The sequence below is a fragment of the Onthophagus taurus genome, chromosome 3, assembly GCF_036711975.1.
Source record: "Onthophagus taurus isolate NC chromosome 3, IU_Otau_3.0, whole genome shotgun sequence".
In the NCBI taxonomy this organism is placed as follows: Eukaryota; Metazoa; Arthropoda; class Insecta; order Coleoptera; family Scarabaeidae; genus Onthophagus; species Onthophagus taurus.
The window spans coordinates 13,260,893-13,280,830 of NC_091968.1; the positions used below are offsets into that span (position 1 = coordinate 13,260,893).

The 19,938-nt window shown below is 37.8% G+C and overlaps 1 protein-coding gene and 1 long non-coding RNA gene across 2 annotated transcripts; one reads left to right on the forward strand and one right to left on the reverse strand.

Moving 5' to 3' along the window:
• Positions 1-11,832: 11,832 nt before the first annotated feature.
• LOC139429443 (uncharacterized) lies at positions 11,833-14,765 on the forward strand. Its single transcript, XM_071195205.1, has 2 exons — positions 11,833-14,488; positions 14,743-14,765. Exons 1-2 carry the CDS (start codon positions 11,833-11,835, stop codon positions 14,763-14,765), a joined length of 2,679 nt encoding a protein of 892 aa, XP_071051306.1.
• A 412-nt stretch (positions 14,766-15,177) lies between these two features.
• On the reverse strand, positions 15,178-15,925 carry LOC139429358 (uncharacterized). The gene is made up of 3 exons (XR_011640006.1): positions 15,835-15,925; positions 15,474-15,751; positions 15,178-15,384 (listed from the first exon to the last, which is right to left on the reverse strand). It is a non-coding gene; the product is annotated as an uncharacterized lncRNA (long non-coding RNA).
• Positions 15,926-19,938: the final 4,013 nt, after the last annotated feature.

Sequence of the window (19,938 nt, forward strand, 5' to 3'; positions counted from 1 at the left end):
ATTATCGGAACCAAAAGTGATAGAAAGTTCAAACATGGCTCAGAACGGCGTATAACGTCATAATATCACGTTTTGGGCACATTTTGTTTTTTATCTCCAACATGGTTCAACATGTCATTTGGCTCCTAAATATCACAAATATGGTCAGCAGAATTATCGGAACCAAAAGTGATAGAAAGTTCAAACATGGCTCAGAACGGCGTATAACGTCATAATATCACGTTTTGGGGACATTTTGTTTTTTATCTCCAACATGGTTCAACATGTCATTTGGCTCCTAAATATCACAAATATGGTCAGCAGAATTATCGGAGCCAAAAGTGATAGAAAGTTCAAACATGGCTCAGAACGGCGTATAACGTCATAATATCACGTTTTGGGCACATTTTGTTTTTTATCTCCAACATGGTTCAACATGTCATTTGGCGCCTGAATAACACAAATATGGTCAGCAGAATTATCGGAACCAAAAGTGATAGAAAGTTCAAACATGGCTCAGAACGGCGTATAACGTCATAATATCACGTTTTGGGCACATTTTGTTTTTTATCTCCAACATGCTCCAAGATGTCGTTTGGCGCCTGAATGTCACAAATATGGTCAACAGAATTACCGGAACCAAAAGTGATAGAAAGTTCAAACATGTCTCAGAACGGCGTATAACGTCATAATATCACGTTTTAGGCACATTTTGTTTTTTATCTCCAACATGCTCCAATGTGACATTTGGCATCTGAATATCACATATATGGTCGACAGAATTACCGGAACCAAAAGTGATAGAAAGTTCAAACATGGCTCAGAACGACGTATAACGTCATAATATCACGTTTTGGGCACATTTTGTTTTTTATCTCCAACATGCTCCAATATGTTATTTGGCACCTGAATATCACAAATATGGTCAACAGAATTATCGAAACCAAAAGTGATAGAAAGTTCAAACATGGCTCAGAACGGCATATAACATCATAATATCACGTTTTGGGCACATTTTGTTTTTCATCTCCAACATGCTCCAATGTGACATTTGGCATCTGAATATCACATATATGGTCGACAGAATTACCGGAACCAAAAGTGATAGAAAGTTCAAACATGTCTCAGAACGGCGTATAACGTCATAATATCACGTTTTGAGCACATTTTGTTTTTTATCTCCAACATGTTTCAACATGTCATTTGGCTCCTAAATATCACAAATATGGTCAGCAGAATTATCGGAACCAAAAGTGATAGAAAGTTCAAACATGGCTCAGAACGGCGTATAACGTCATAATATCACGTTTTGGGCACATTTTGTTTTTTATCTCCAACATGTTTCAACATGTCATTTGGCTCCTAAATATCACAAATATGGTCAGCAGAATTATCGGAACCAAAAGTGATAGAAAGTTCAAACATGGCTCAGAACAGCGTATAACGTCATAATATCACGTTTTGGGCACATTTTGTTTTTTATCTCCAACATGTTTCAACATGTCATTTGGCTCCTAAATATCACAAATATGGTCAGCAGAATTATCGGAACCAAAAGTGATAGAAAGTTCAAACATGTCTCAGAACGGCGTATAACGTCATAATATCACGTTTTGGGCACATTTTGTTTTTTATCTCCAACATGCTCCAAGATGTCATTTGGCGCCTGAATATCACAAATATGGTCAACAGAATTATCGGAACCAAAAGTGATAGAAAGTTCAAACCTGTCTCAGAACGGCGTATAACGTCATAATATCACGTTTTGGGCACATTTTGTTTTTTATCTCCAACATGGTTCAACATGTCATTTGGCGCCTGAATAACACAAATATGGTCAGCAGAATTATCGAAACCAAAAGTGATAGAAAGTTCAAGCATGTCTCAGAACGGCGTATAACGTCATAATATCACGTTTTGGGCACATTTTGTTTTTTATCTCCAACATGCTCTAAGATGTCATTTGGCGCCTGAATATCACAAATATGGTCAACAGAATTATCGGAACCAAAAGTGATAGAAAGTTCAAACCTGTCTCAGAACGGCGTATAACGTCATAATATCACGTTTTGGGCACATTTTGTTTTTTATCTCCAACTTGCTCCAACATGTCATTTGGCGCCTGAATAACACAAATATGGTCAGCAGAATTATCGGAACCAAAAGTGATAGAAAGTTCAAACATGGCTCAGAACGGCGTATAACGTCATAATATAACGTTTTGAACACATTTTGTTTTTTATCTCCAACATGGTTCATCATGTCATTTGGCGCCTGAATAACACAAATATGGTCAGCAGAATTATCGGAACCAAAAGTGATAGAAAGTTCAAACATGGCTCAGAACGGCGTATAACGTCATAATATCACGTTTTGGGCACATTTTGTTTTTTATCTCCAACATGGTTCAACATGTCATTTGGCTCCTAAATATCACAAATATGGTCAGCAGAATTATCGGAACCAAAAGTGATAGAAAGTTCAAACATGGCTCAGAACAGCGTATAACGTCATAATATCACGTTTTGGGCACATTTTGTTTTTTATCTCCAACTTGCTCCAACATGTCATTTGGCGCCTGAATAACACAAATATGGTCAGCAGAATTATCGGAACCAAAAGTGATAGAAAGTTCAAACATGTCTCAGAACGGCGTATAACGTCATAATATAACGTTTTGGGCACATTTTGTTTTTTATCTCCAACTTGCTCCAACATGTCATTTGGCGCCTGAATAACACAAATATGGTCAGCAGAATTATCGGAACCAAAAGTGATAGAATGTTCAAACATGGCTCAGAACGGCGTATAACGTCATAATATCACGTTTTGGGCACATTTTGTTTTTTATCTCCAACATGGTTCAACATGTCATTTGGCGCCTGAATAACACAAATATGGTCAGCAGAATTATCGGAACCAAAAGTGATAGAAAGTTCAAACATGTCTCAGAACGGCGTATAACGTCATAATATCACGTTTTGGGCACATTTTGTTTTTTATCTCCAACATGCTCCAAGATGTCATTTGGCGCCTGAATATCACAAATATGGTCAACAGAATTATCGGAACCAAAAGTGATAGAAAGTTCAAAGCTGTCTCAGAACGGCGTATAACGTCATAATATCACGTTTTGGGCACATTTTGTTTTTTATCTCCAACATGCTCCAAGATGTCATTTGGCGCCTGAATATCACATATATGGTCGACAGAATTACCGGAACCAAAAGTGATAGAAAGTTCAAACATGTCTCAGAACGGCGTATAACGTCATAATATCACGTTTTGGGCACATTTTGTTTTTTATCTCCAACATGCTCCAATATGTCATTTGGCGCCTGAATATCACAAATATGGTCAACAGAATTATCGGAACCAAAAGTGATAGAAAGTTCAAACATGTCTCAGAACGGCGTATAACGTCATAATATAACGTTTTGGGCACATTTTGTTTTTTATCTCCAACTTGCTCCAACATGTCATTTGGCGCCTGAATAACACAAATATGGTCAGCAGAATTATCGGAACCAAAAGTGATAGAAAGTTCAAACATGGCTCAGAACGGCGTATAACGTCATAATATCACGTTTTGGGCACATTTTGTTTTTTATCTCCAACATGGTTCAACATGTCATTTGGCGCCTGAATAACACAAATATGGTCAGCAGAATTATCGGAACCAAAAGTGATAGAAAGTTCAAACATGTCACAGAACGGCGTATAACGTCATAATATCACGTTTTGGGCACATTTTGTTTTTTATCTCCAACATGCTCCAAGATGTCATTTGGCGCCTGAATATCACAAATATGGTCAACAGAATTATCGGAACCAAAAGTGATAGAAAGTTCAAACCTGTCTCAGAACGGCGTATAACGTCATAATATCACGTTTTGGGCACATTTTGTTTTTTATCTCCAACTTGCTCCAACATGTCATTTGGCGCCTGAATAACACAAATATGGTCAGCAGAATTATCGGAACCAAAAGTGATAGAAAGTTCAAACCTGTCTCAGAACGGCGTATAACGTCATAATATCACGTTTTGGGCACATTTTGTTTTTTATCTCCAACTTGCTCCAACATGTCATTTGGCGCCTGAATAACACAAATATGGTCAACAGAATTACCGGAACCAAAAGTGATAGAAAGTTCAAACATGGCTCAGAACGGCGTATAACGTCATAATATCACGTTTTGGGCACATTTTGTTTTTTATCTCCAACATGTTTCAACATGTCATTTAGCTCCTAAATATCACAAATATGGTCAGCAGAATTATCGGAACCAAAAGTGATAGAAAGTTCAAACATGGCTCAGAACGGCGTATAACGTCATAATATCACGTTTTGGGCACATTTTGTTTTTTATCTCCAACTTGCTCCAACATGTCATTTGGCGCCTGAATAACACAAATATGGTCAGCAGAATTATCGGAACCAAAAGTGATAGAAAGTTCAAACATGGCTCAGAACGGCGTATAACGTCACAATATCACGTTTTGGGAACATTTTGTTTTTTATCTCCAACATGTTCCAATATGTCATTTGACCCCTGAATATCACAAATATGGTCAACAGAATTATCGGAACCAAAAGTGATAGAAAGTTCAAACATGGCTCAGAACGGCGTATAACGTCATAATATCACGTTTTGGGCACATTTTGTTTTTTATCTCCAACATGGTTCAACATGTCATTTGGCGCCTGAATAACACAAATATGGTCAGCAGAATTATCGGAACCAAAAGTGATAGAAAGTTCAAACATGGCTCAGAACGGCGTATAACGTCATAATATCACGTTTTGGGCACATTTTGTTTTTTATCTCCAACATGTTTCAACATGTCATTTGGCTCCTAAATATCACAAATATGGTCAGCAGAATTATCGGAACCAAAAGTGATAGAAAGTTCAAACATGGCTCAGAACGGCGTATAACGTCATAATATCACGTTTTGGGCACATTTTGTTTTTTATCTCCAACATGTTTCAACATGTCATTTGGCTCCTAAATATCACAAATATGGTCAGCAGAATTATCGGAACCAAAAGTGATAGAAAGTTCAAACATGGCTCAGAACGGCGTATAACGTCATAATATCACGTTTTGGGCACATTTTGTTTTTTATCTCCAACATGTTTCAACATGTCATTTGGCTCCTAAATATCACAAATATGGTCAACAGAATTATCGGAACCAAAAGTGATAGAAAGTTCAAACATGGCTCAGGACGGCGTATAACGTCATAATATCACGTTTTGGGCACATTTTGTTTTTTATCTCCAACATGGTTCAACATGTCATTTGGCTCCTAAATATCACAAATATGGTCAGCAGAATTATCGGAACCAAAAGTGATAGAAAGTTCAAACATGGCTCAGAACGGCGTATAACGTCATAATATCACGTTTTGGGCACATTTTGTTTTTTATCTCCAACTTGCTCCAACATGTCATTTGGCGCCTGAATAACACAAATATGGTCAGCAGAATTATCGGAACCAAAAGTGATAGAAAGTTCAAACATGGCTCAGAACGGCGTATAACGTCATAATATCACGTTTTGGGCACATTTTGTTTTTTATCTCCAACATGCTCCAAGATGTCATTTGGCGCCTGAATATCACAAATATGGTCAACAGAATTATCGGAACCAAAAGTGATAGAAAGTTCAAACCTGTCTCAGAACGGCGTATAACGTCATAATATCACGTTTTGGGCACATTTTGTTTTTTATCTCCAACATGCTCCAAGATGTCATTTGGCGCCTGAATATCACAAATATGGTTAACAGAATTATCGGAACCAAAAGTGATAGAAAGTTCAAACCTGTCTCAGAACGGCGTATAACGTCATAATATCACGTTTTGGGCACATTTTGTTTTTTATCTCCAACATGCTCCAAGATGTCGTTTGGCATCTGAATATCACATATATGGTCGACAGAATTACCGGAACCAAAAGTGATAGAAAGTTCAAACATGGCTCAGAAAGACGTATAACGTCATAATATCACGTTTTAGGCACATTTTGTTTTTTATCTCCAACATGCTCCAATGTGACATTTGGCATCTGAATATCACATATATGGTCGACAGAATTACCGGAACCAAAAGTGATAGAAAGTTCAAACATGGCTCAGAACGACGTATAACGTCATAATATCACGTTTCGGGCACATTTTGTTTTTTATCTCCAACATGCTCCAATATGTTATTTGGCACCTGAATATCACAAATATGGTCAATAGAATTATCGGAACCAAAAGTGATAGAAAGTTCAAACATGGCTCAGAACGGCATATAACATCATAATATCACGTTTTGGGCACATTTTGTTTTTCATCTCCAACATGCTCCAATGTGACATTTGGCATCTGAATATCACATATATGGTCGACAGAATTACCGGAACCAAAAGTGATAGAAAGTTCAAACATGTCTCAGAACGGCGTATAACGTCATAATATCACGTTTTGGGCACATTTTGTTTTTTATCTCCAACATGCTCCAATATGTCATTTGGCGCCTGAATATCACAAATATGGTCAACAGAATTATCGGAACCAAAAGTGATAGAAAGTTCAAACCTGTCTCAGAACGGCGTATAACGTCATAATATCACGTTTTGGGCACATTTTGTTTTTTATCTCCAACTTGCTCCAACATGTCATTTGGCGCCTGAATAACACAAATATGGTCAGCAGAATTATCGGAACCAAAAGTGATAGAAAGTTCAAACATGGCTCAGAACGGCGTATAACGTCATAATATCACGTTTTGGGCACATTTTGTTTTTTATCTCCAACATGTTTCAACATGTCATTTAGCTCCTAAATATCACAAATATGGTCAGCAGAATTATCGGAACCAAAAGTGATAGAAAGTTCAAACATGGCTCAGAACGGCGTATAACGTCATAATATCACGTTTTTTGCACTTTTTGTTGTTTATCTCCAACTTGCTCCAACATGTCATTTGGCGCCTGAATAACACAAATATGGTCAGCACAATTATCGGAACCAAAAGTGATAGAAAGTTCAAACATGGCTCAGAACGGCGTATAACGTCATAATATCACGTTTTGGGCACATTTTGTTTTTTATCTCCAACTTGCTCCAACATGTCATTTGGCGCCTGAATAACACAAATATGGTCAGCAGAATTATCGGAACCAAAAGTGATAGAAAGTTCAAACATGGCTCAGAACGGCGTATAACGTCATAATATCACGTTTTGGGCACATTTTGTTTTTTATCTCCAACATGGTTCAACATGTCATTTGGCTCCTAAATATCACAAATATGGTCAGCAGAATTATCGGAACCAAAAGTGATAGAAAGTTCAAACATGGCTCAGAACGGCGTATAACGTCATAATATCACGTTTTGGGCACATTTTGTTTTTTATCTCCAACTTGCTCCAACATGTCATTTGGCGCCTGAATAACACAAATATGGTCAGCAGAATTATCGGAACCAAAAGTGATAGAAAGTTCAAACATGGCTCAGAACGGCGTATAACGTCATAATATCACGTTTTGGGCACATTTTGTTTTTTATCTCCAACATGCTCCAAGATGTCATTTGGCGCCTGAATATCACAAATATGGTCAACAGAATTATCGGAACCAAAAGTGATAGAAAGTTCAAACCTGTCTCAGAACGGCGTATAACGTCATAATATCACGTTTTGGGCACATTTTGTTTTTTATCTCCAACATGCTCCAAGATGTCGTTTGGCGCCTGAATATCACAAATATGGTCAACAGAATTACCGGAACCAAAAGTGATAGAAAGTTCAAACATGGCTCAGAACGACGTATAACGTCATAATATCACGTTTTGAGCACATTTTGTTTTTTATCTCCAACATGGTTCATCATGTCATTTGGCGCCTGAATAACACAAATATGTTCAGCAGAATTATCGGAACCAAAAGTGATAGAAAGTTCAAACATGTCTCAGAACGGCGTATAACGTCATAATATCACGTTTTGGGCACATTTTGTTTTTTATCTCCAACATGCTCCAATATGTCATTTGGCGCCTGAATATCACAAATATGGTCAACAGAATTATCGGAACCAAAAGTGATAGAAAGTTCAAACATGTCTCAGAACGGCGTATAACGTCATAATATAACGTTTTGGGCACATTTTGTTTTTTATCTCCAACATGCTCCAATATGTCATTTGGCCCCTGAATATCACAAATATGGTGTACAAAATTATCGGAACCAAAAGTGATAGAAAGTTCAAACATGGCTCAGAACGGCGTATAACGTCATAATATCACGTTTTGGGCACATTTTGTTTTTTATCTCCAACATGCTCCAATATGTCATTTGGCCCCTGAATATCACAAATATGGTGAACAGAATTATCGGAACCAAAAGTGATAGAAAGTTCAAACATGGCTCAAAACGGCGTATAACGTCATAATATCACGTTTTGGGCACATTTTGTTTTTTATCTCCAACTTGCTCCAACATGTCATTTGGCGCCTGAATAACACAAATATGGTCAGCAGAATTATCGGAACCAAAAGTGATAGAAAGTTCAAACATGGCTCAGAACGGCGTATAACGTCATAATATCACGTTTTGGGCACATTTTGTTTTTTATCTCCAACTTGCTCCAACATGTCATTTGGCGCCTGAATAACACAAATATGGTCAGCAGAATTATCGGAACCAAACGTGATAGAAAGTTCAAACATGGCTCAGAACGGCGTATAACGTCATAATATCACGTTTTGGGCACATTTTGTTTTTTATCTCCAACATGGTTCAACATGTCATTTGGCGCCTGAATAACACAAATATGGTCAGCAGAATTATCGGAACCAAAAGTGATAGAAAGTTCAAACATGGCTCAGAGCGGCGTATAACGTCATAATATCACGTTTTGGGGACATTTTGTTTTTTATCTCCAACATGGTTCAACATGTCATTTGGCTCCTAAATATCACAAATATGGTCAGCAGAATTATCGGAACCAAAAGTGATAGAAAGTTCAAATATGGCTCAGAACGGCGTATAATGTCATAATATCACGTTTTGGGCACATTTTGTTTTTTATCTCCAACTTGCTCCAACATGTCATTTGGCGTCTGAATAACACAAATATGGTCATCAGAATTATCGGAACCAAAAGTGATAGAAAGTTTAAGCATGGCTCAGAACGGCGGATAACGTCATAATATCACGTTTTGGGCACATTTTGTTTTTTATCTCCAACAATGTGACATTTGGCATCTGAATATCACATATATGGTCGACAGAATTACCGGAACCAAAAGTGATAGAAAGTTCAAATATGGCTCAGAACGGCGTATAACGTCATAATATCACGTTTTGGGCACATTTTGTTTTTTATCTACAACATGGTTCAACATGTCATTTGGCTCCTAAATATCACAAATATGGTCAGCAGAATTATCGGAACCAAAAGTGATAGAAAGTTCAAACATGGCTCAGAACGGCGTATAACGTCATAATATCACGTTTTGGGCACATTTTGTTTTTTATCTCCAACATGGTTCAACATGTCATTTGGCGCCTGAATATCACAAATATGGTCAACAGAATTATCGGAAACAAAAGTGATAGAAAGTTCAAACCTGTCTCAGAACGGCGTATAACGTCATAATATCACGTTTCGGGCACATTTTGTTTTTTATCTCCAACATGCTCCAATATGTTATTTGGCACCTGAATATCACAAATATGGTCAATAGAATTATCGGAACCAAAAGTGATAGAAAGTTCAAACATGGCTCAGAACGGCATATAACATCATAATATCACGTTTTGGGCACATTTTGTTTTTCATCTCCAACATGCTCCAATGTGACATTTGGCATCTGAATATCACATATATGGTCGACAGAATTACCGGAACCAAAAGTGATAGAAAGTTCAAACATGTCTCAGAACGGCGTATAACGTCATAATATCACGTTTTGGGCACATTTTGTTTTTTATCTCCAACTTGCTCCAACATGTCATTTGGCGCCTGAATATCACAAATATGGTTAACAGAATTATCGGAACCAAAAGTGATAGAAAGTTCAAACCTGTCTCAGAACGGCGTATAACGTCATAATATCACGTTTTGGGCACATTTTGTTTTTTATCTCCAACATGCTCCAAGATGTCATTTGGCGCCTGAATATCACAAATATGGTCAACAGAATTATCGGAACCAAAAGTGATAGAAAGTTCAAACCTGTCTCAGAACGGCGTATAACGTCATAATATCACGTTTTGGGCACATTTTGTTTTTTATCTCCAACATGCTCCAAGATGTCATTTGGCGCCTGAATATCACAAATATGGTTAACAGAATTATCGGAACCAAAAGTGATAGAAAGTTCAAACCTGTCTCAGAACGGCGTATAACGTCATAATATCACGTTTTGGGCACATTTTGTTTTTTATCTCCAACATGCTCCAAGATGTCGTTTGGCATCTGAATATCACATATATGGTCGACAGAATTACCGGAACCAAAAGTGATAGAAAGTTCAAACATGGCTCAGAAAGACGTATAACGTCATAATATCACGTTTTAGGCACATTTTGTTTTTTATCTCCAACATGCTCCAATGTGACATTTGGCATCTGAATATCACATATATGGTCGACAGAATTACCGGAACCAAAAGTGATAGAAAGTTCAAACATGGCTCAGAACGACGTATAACGTCATAATATCACGTTTCGGGCACATTTTGTTTTTTATCTCCAACATGCTCCAATATGTTATTTGGCACCTGAATATCACTGTTCATGCAAGGACGCATTGTCGAACCTCGAACGCGCATGATCCACTCGGGGGCGTGCGCCCTCTAACGTTATCCTCACCTTTATCATTATCGATAAATCGTTCGCGCGCACGAGTCGAATTTGAAGGTAAAGAAAAAGTAGTGAGTGACAATATAGATATATATACGTAAGACAATTTTATCTTTTATTTTCATATTTATTAACATTTGAAATCAGCACCTCCTCGTTAATTACCCAGCTTATTGCTGCGCGTACATTTATGGTCCTTCGAGCCGGATTCGGCATTTTGATTACCGGTTTTTGGGCAAATTTAACGCCGTCTCTTGTCAATCGCCATTTTTCCTCACGCCTTTCTTCACGTTTTTCGTTCTACAAATCTGAGTTTTTCATCGTCATCTCAGCAATTAAACCCAACAACTATTTCGTTTAAACCTGAAAATAATAAAACAATTATTAATATCAATATATTTTTCTTGTTTAAAGAAAACCTCTTTGACGTTGCGCGTTGTCAATCCTTCTTTTGGAATATCTACTTTATTCTTTATCAGTTTTTAAATTCTCCCTTGAGAATCTATTCCCCTTGGAACAATTTTGATTTCTTTTACTTCCACATTTTCTGGAATATTTTTCTTTTCATTTTTTTTCTTAATTCTCCCTTGAGAATCTATTCCCCTTGGAATAATTTGGATTTCTTTTACCTCCAAGTTTTTTGGAACATTTTTCTTTTAATTTTTTTTTTTTTTTTTTCTTCTTAATTCTCCTTTGAGAATCTATTCCCCTTGGAATAATTTTGATTTTTCTTACTTTGCACATTTCTGGAATATCTTTCTTTTAGTTTTGCTTCATTCTCCCTTGAGAATTCATTCCCCCTGGAATTTCATTATTTTTTTTTTTTTTTTTTTTTTTCTGGGAATTTATTGCCCTTGCAATTTAAATTCTTACCTCAATATTCTTACAATAGAATATATTATAATTTTCATTTTGATTTTCCCTTTATGGTGTTTCCCCTTGGCTACCTTAATTATCCCCATTCATATTAACTTTCCTAAGTCTCCCTTGAGATGGACAAGCTTACAAAATTAAAGTTACGACGAAGTGTTTTCCAAAATCGTCTTACCGAGGCTCGAGACAGTGGTCAAACTGCTTCCGATGATTCCTCTCTACAACTCATCTTTCTTGAACAAGCCAAACGTGCTGATAAAGCTTACGACGAATTTACAACCATTCACAATCAAATTATAGGACTTATTGAAGAAACAGACTTTGATGATCAAGATAAAATTCGCAAAGATGTTGATACGGCCTATTTTACTATAAAGGCTCTCTTTCACAAAATGCAACAACCCGATGCTTCCGATTCTGTTCCAGCTCCGTCTACGCCTAAATTAAATAAAATTGTCATTCCGACTTTCGATGGAAATTATAAAAACTGGCCGACATTTTTTGATTTATTTAGAACGTTAATTCATGAAAACGATTCCTTGTCACCAGTGGCAAAGTATCAATATTTGCTTACTTCCTTGAAAGGAGAAGCGTTTAATTTGTTAAAGGGCCTTCCCGTCACAAATGAAAACTATTCCATTGCCTATACCACCTTAAAAGGAAGATATCAGAACAAGCGTCATTTGGCTACGCTTTATTTTAACGAGATTATAAATTTAAAACCTGTTCATGATGAATCGTCCAAGTCTTTCCGACATTTTATTGATACCTTCAAAGAGAATGTTGAAGGGTTTCGATCGCTTAAGTTTCCCGTTCAACATTGGGATTTTCTCTTATTCAATCTTCTTCTTCTGAAGATCAACACCGCAACAAAGACGAAATTTGAATCCGAACACGCGTCAGTTGAAATTCCAACGTACACTCAATTAATCGATTTCCTGGAAAAGCAGGCAAAAGCTTTGAATTCAGTTTCACTCACGTCAAATGAAAAAACTCACCTGAATCAATCAAAATCGTCTCAAAATATTCGTAACAAGCCATCCATCAATCTGAAGGTTGAAGAGGCCACAAAAATTAAATGTGTGTTGTGTTCCCAATCACATCCATTATATCGATGTTCAACATTTCACGCAAAATCTGCAGCCGATAGATTATCATTTGCCAGAGACAACAACTTATGTCGCAATTGTCTTAATAACTCGCATCAAACAAATAGCTGTTCATCTACTCATCGTTGTAGAGTTTGCCATCAAAAACACCACAGCTCTTTACACTTCGATAATTTTAAATCGTCATTGGTTCACGTTGGAACTACAGCCTGTGATGTCAGTCAAACCTCCGACCCTACAAATCAACAGATTATTTTACCGATCGCCTTTTTGCAAATCAAAGATCGATTTGGTACATTACATCTCGTTCGAGCCTTAATAGACTCAGGAAGTATGTCCAACTTCATTACAGCAAAACTTGCTAAAAAACTTCGTTTGCCTCGGACTCGAAATACTTCATTGGAAATCAGAGGCCTTAATTCTATGACTTCTGTATGCAACAAAGGAAAAGTTAAATGTTATGTTCAACCATGCCACACGTCACAACCGTCTTTTGATTTTGATGCCATAATTACACCCAACATATGCTCTGATCAACCCACTTATCAAGACATTCAAATGGCTTATGAACATCTAAAAAACTTAAATTTTCAAAAGGAATTTAAATCGAATCTTAAAGAAGTTGATTTACTTCTGGGTGCGGAATTAGTACCTCAAATCCTTACTAGTGGTCGTATACGAGGAGGTCCCAACGATCCAGTCGCAGTTGAATCCGTTTTCGGTTGGTTGCTTATGGGACGTTCTTCATTATCTTCATCGACACCAACATCAACTTGTTTGTCAACGATAGCTTCTTCATGTTCACTTGATCATACGATACAAAAGTTTTGGGAAATTGAGTCGATTCCCGTGAAATCTGTATTCACCCCGGAAGAAGAAGCCTGTGAAAAACATTTCCGAGATAATTATACACGTACGACTGGTGGTAGATTCATCGTTTCCTTACCCTTCAAGTCCAATAAACCTACACTGGGAGATTCCTATCAAACTGCTCTCAAAAGATTTAAATCCTTAGAAAACCGTTTGCTTAAAAATCCTTCTTTACATGACGATTACATATCCTTTATGTCTGATTATCTTTCCTCCGGTCACATGTCTTTAAATACCGTCAGCTCACCTCTTTCCTCAGCCACATACTACATTCCTCATCATTGTGTAATGCGCGCAGAAAGCGCATCCACCAAGCTTCGTGTCGTCTTCGACGCCTCGGCGATGTCTTCGAATGGGAAATCGTTAAACGATAACTTACTGATTGGTCCCAAGTTACAACAGGACATCGTCAAGGTTTTGCTTAATTTTCGATGTTACAAATTTGCCTTCACGTGCGACATAAAGCAGATGTACCGCCAAATTTTGATTTCCCCTCAAGATAGGAATTATCAACGAATCCTTTGGCGATTCTCTCCTCAAGAGCCATTACAAGAATTCATTCTTAATACAGTTACGTATGGCGTATCATCGGCTCCGTTCTTAGCCCTGCGCACTCTGTTGGAACTGGCTAATCTATATATTAATGAATATCCTTTAGCTGCAAATATCTTAAAAAATAATATCTACGTTGATGATATCGTCACTGGGACAAATTCCATCAAAGAAGGTCTTACCTTACAAAAGGAATTAATCACACTTTTAAAAAAAGGAGGTTTTGAGCTGAGGAAGTGGGCCAGTAACTGCAACGAAATCTTACGATCGGTCTCGGAAAGCGATATACAAACTCCAATATCAATGGACTACGATGAAATATCCTGCGTCAAGGTTCTGGGACTACAATGGGACCCCAATAGCGATATGTTTCACTATTCCTATTCTCCTCGTCCCTCACTTTCCACAAAACGATCTATTTTGTCTGACATTTCTCGCATCTATGACCCTTTGGGCTTTTTAACCCCCTGTACCTTTAAAGCAAAATGTTTTATTCAGCAACTTTGGCAACTGAATCTTGAGTGGGATGAAATTCCTCCATATCACATTGCTCAAAATTGGCAAGATTTTAGAGTTAAATTAAAATTATTATCTAACTTACGTGTACCACGATTAATAATTCCCGATGACTCAAACTCAATCCAACTTCATTTGTTTTGCGACGCTTCGCAAAGTGGCTACTGTGCGGTAGCATATTTTCGATGTGTTACACCTCAATCTGTGACGACTTCTTTTATCTGCGGTAAATCCCGCGTAGCTCCTCTTAAAACTCTCTCAGTCCCTCGACTTGAGCTTTGTGCAGCGGTATTGCTCGCCGATCTTTTAAAAATTATTCAGGAAAATCTATCTCCTGAAATTAAAATAACTTCTGTTACCGCCTGGTCAGATTCCCAGGTTGTTTTAAATTGGGTAACTTCTTTACCTCATAAATGGAAAGTATTTGTATCTAATCGGGTGAGCCACATTCAGGAAATATTACCTCCAACCTCATGGAAATATGTCCCATCATCGGACAATCCAGCTGATTGTGGTTCCCGTGGTCTGTTTCCGGACCAGCTGTCCTCATTTAATCTATGGTGGAACGGCCCCACTTGGCTAATCTCTGATTCTTACTCTTGGCCATCTCAGATCATGTGTAATCTAAATGATCAAGAATTGATCAATGAACAAAAACCTATCGTAGTTAACTTAATAGAAAATTCTACAAACTTTATCGATAATTTACTTACTAACATTTCTTCTTTATCAAAGATTAAAAGAATTGTAGCTTATGTTCTGCGATTTATACTTAGAACTAGAAAACAGAAGTCCTTATTCTCCGTTTCATTGTCTCAATTTGAGCTCCAAAAAGCTCTACACGTTCTTGTTAAACATGTTCAGCGTGAACATTTTTCTGAGATCTTTACTGCTATTCTCAAATCTAAAAAACTTCCAAAACCCATTCGTAAACTCGTTCCTTTTCTTGATCGGGATGGGTTGCTCAGGGTGGGTGGACGGTTAAAACATTCTGAAGTGTCATACGAACAAAAACATCCGTTATTATTGCCGCGTGATTCTCGGTTGAGTGAATTAGTTATTGAAGATACTCACCGCGAGTTTTTGCATCCTGGACATCGTACTCTGCACGCACTTCTGGCTCAGCAGTTCTGGATTCTGTCACCGCGACGAGCTATTCATCGAGTCATTTCCGGATGTATGAAATGTGTTCGAGCTGATCCCAAGACGCAGATTCCATTGATGGCTAATCTTCCCAGTTACCGATTCTCTGAGCTGAAAGCCTTTTACGTATCTGGGGTGGACTTTGCCGGCCCAATATTTACGACAATGCATCGCTCTCGTGGCGTACGGTCTGTAAAGTCGTACATTTGCGTTTTTGTTTGTGCGTCCACTAAAGCCGTACACTTAGAGTTAGTTTCAGACTTATCGACAGACGCCTTTATCGCTGCTCTCCGACGCTTTCTATCTCGTAGAGGACATTGCTCGATGTTATTTAGCGACCAAGGAACAAACTTTGTGGGAGCTGACAACAAACTTCGTGAATTGGCCGCAGCAACTGGTACCTCCTTTGGGATCAACTGGCACTTTAATCCTCCCGGAGGCCCCCATTTCAATGGATTATCTGAAGCGGGAGTAAAATCGGTGAAAAACCATCTCACAAGAGTTATCGGAGAGCAGATACTTACATTCGAAGAAATGTACACCGTTTTAACACAAGTGGAAGCAGTATTAAATTCAAGGCCGTTGTATCCGATGTCAGGTGATGCAAATGACTTACAACCCTTAACCCCCGCGCATTTTTTAGTTTTAGGTCCACTTAATTCCGAATTACCGGAACCTAACCTTACAAAACGACCGTTAAATCGTCTTGACCGTTGGAACCTAATCCAAAGGATGGTCCAAGATTTCTGGGGGCGCTGGCGTGACGAGTATTTGCACACACTACAACAGAGACACAAATGGTCGGAAAATTCTCCAGGAATTAACGTTGGAGACCTTGTTGTTATAAAACACGACCAAAAACCGCCACTTCAATGGACATTTGGGCGCGTATGCGACATCCACCCTGGCCAAGATGGACTCGTTCGCGTCGTATCTGTTAACACCACCAATGGCGTTTTGGTTCGACCTGTTTCAAAGATTTGTTTGTTACCAAAAAAGAATCGTGATAATTGTAATTAATTTATACTTAATCTATTCGTTGTACTCTTCGTTTCATTATTTTGTTCACTAGTCACTTTAATTGTTGTTAAAATTATATTAATTTTGGTGGGTGGAATGTTCATGCAAGGACGCATTGTCGAACCTCGAACGCGCATGATCCACTCGGGGGCGTGCGCCCTCTAACGTTATCCTCACCTTTATCATTATCGATAAATCGTTCGCGCGCACGAGTCGAATTTGAAGGTAAAGAAAAAGTAGTGAGTGACAATATAGATATATATACGTAAGACAATTTTATCTTTTATTTTCATATTTATTAACATTTGAAATCAGCACCTCCTCGTTAATTACCCAGCTTATTGCTGCGCGTACAATCACAAATATGGTCAATAGAATTATCGGAACCAAAAGTGATAGAAAGTTCAAACATGGCTCAGAACGGCATATAACATCATAATATCACGTTTTGGGCACATTTTGTTTTTCATCTCCAACATGCTCCAATGTGACATTTGGCATCTGAATATCACATATATGGTCGACAGAATTACCGGAACCAAAAGTGATAGAAAGTTCAAACATGTCTCAGAACGGCGTATAACGTCATAATATCACGTTTTGGGCACATTTTGTTTTTTATCTCCAACATGCTCCAATATGTCATTTGGCGCCTGAATATCACAAATATGGTCAACAGAATTATCGGAACCAAAAGTGATAGAAAGTTCAAACCTGTCTCAGAACGGCGTATAACGTCATAATATCACGTTTTGGGCACATTTTGTTTTTTATCTCCAACTTGCTCCAACATGTCATTTGGCGCCTGAATAACACAAATATGGTCAGCAGAATTATCGGAACCAAAAGTGATAGAAAGTTCAAACATGGCTCAGAACGGCGTATAACGTCATAATATCACGTTTTGGGCACATTTTGTTTTTTATCTCCAACATGTTTCAACATGTCATTTAGCTCCTAAATATCACAAATATGGTCAGCAGAATTATCGGAACCAAAAGTGATAGAAAGTTCAAACATGGCTCAGAACGGCGTATAACGTCATAATATCACGTTTTTTGCACTTTTTGTTGTTTATCTCCAACTTGCTCCAACATGTCATTTGGCGCCTGAATAACACAAATATGGTCAGCACAATTATCGGAACCAAAAGTGATAGAAAGTTCAAACATGGCTCAGAACGGCGTATAACGTCATAATATCACGTTTTGGGCACATTTTGTTTTTTATCTCCAACTTGCTCCAACATGTCATTTGGCGCCTGAATAACACAAATATGGTCAGCAGAATTATCGGAACCAAAAGTGATAGAAAGTTCAAACATGGCTCAGAACGGCGTATAACGTCATAATATCACGTTTTGGGCACATTTTGTTTTTTATCTCCAACATGGTTCAACATGTCATTTGGCTCCTAAATATCACAAATATGGTCAGCAGAATTATCGGAACCAAAAGTGATAGAAAGTTCAAACATGGCTCAGAACGGCGTATAACGTCATAATATCACGTTTTGGGCACATTTTGTTTTTTATCTCCAACTTGCTCCAACATGTCATTTGGCGCCTGAATAACACAAATATGGTCAGCAGAATTATCGGAACCAAAAGTGATAGAAAGTTCAAACATGGCTCAGAACGGCGTATAACGTCATAATATCACGTTTTGGGCACATTTTGTTTTTTATCTCCAACATGCTCCAAGATGTCATTTGGCGCCTGAATATCACAAATATGGTCAACAGAATTATCGGAACCAAAAGTGATAGAAAGTTCAAACCTGTCTCAGAACGGCGTATAACGTCATAATATCACGTTTTGGGCACATTTTGTTTTTTATCTCCAACATGCTCCAAGATGTCGTTTGGCGCCTGAATAACACAAATATGGTCAGCAGAATTATCGGAACCAAAAGTGATAGAAAGTTCAAACATGGCTCAGAACGGCGTATAACGTCATAATATCACGTTTTGGGCACATTTTGTTTTTTATCTCCAACATGGTTCAACATGTCATTTGGCTCCTAAATATCACAAATATGGTCAGCAGAATTATCGGAACCAAAAGTGATAGAAAGTTCAAACATGGCTCAGAGCGGCGTATAACGTCATAATATCACGTTTTGGGGACATTTTGTTTTTTATCTCCAACATGGTTCAACATGTCATTTGGCTCCTAAATATCACAAATATGGTCAGCAGAATTATCGGAACCAAAAGTGATAGAAAGTTCAAACATGTCTCAGAACGGCGTATAACGTCATAATATCACGTTTGGGGACATTTTGTTTTTTATCTCCAACTTGCTCCAACATGTCATTTGGCGCCTGAATAACACAAATATGGTCAGCAGAATTATCGGAACCAAAAGTGATAGAAAGTTCAAACATGGCTCAGAACGGCATATAACATCATAATATCACGTTTTGGGCACATTTTGTTTTTCATCTCCAACATGCTCCAATGTGACATTTGGCATCTGAATATCACATATATGGTCGACAGAATTACCGGAACCAAAAGTGATAGAAAGTTCAAACATGTCTCAGAACGGCGTATAACGTCATAATATCACGTTTTGGGCACATTTTGTTTTTTATCTCCAACATGCTCCAATATGTCATTTGGCGCCTGAATATCACAAATATGGTCAACAGAATTATCGGAACCAAAAGTGATAGAAAGTTCAAACATGTCTCAGAACGGCGTATAACGTCATAATATAACGTTTTGGGCACATTTTGTTTTTTATCTCCAACATGCTCCAATATGTCATTTGGCCCCTGAATATCACAAATATGGTGTACAAAATTATCGGAACCAAAAGTGATAGAAAGTTCAAACATGGCTCAGAACGGCGTATAACGTCATAATATCACGTTTTGGGCACATTTTGTTTTTTATCTCCAACATGCTCCAATATGTCATTTGGCCCCTGAATATCACAAATATGGTGAACAGAATTATCGGAACCAAAAGTGATAGAAAGTTCAAACATGGCTCAAAACGGCGTATAAC

What these genes read in the sequence shown, in the direction of transcription:
- LOC139429443 (XM_071195205.1), top strand. Translation starts at nt 11,833, where the DNA reads ATGGACAAGCTTACAAAATTAAAGTTACGACGAAGTGTTTTCCAAAAT. An exon ending in TGAGCTGAGGAAGTGGGCCA is followed by an intron (nt 14,489 to 14,742) that starts GTAACTGCAACG and finishes TGTTTTATTCAG; the next exon opens with CAACTTTGGCAACTGAATCT.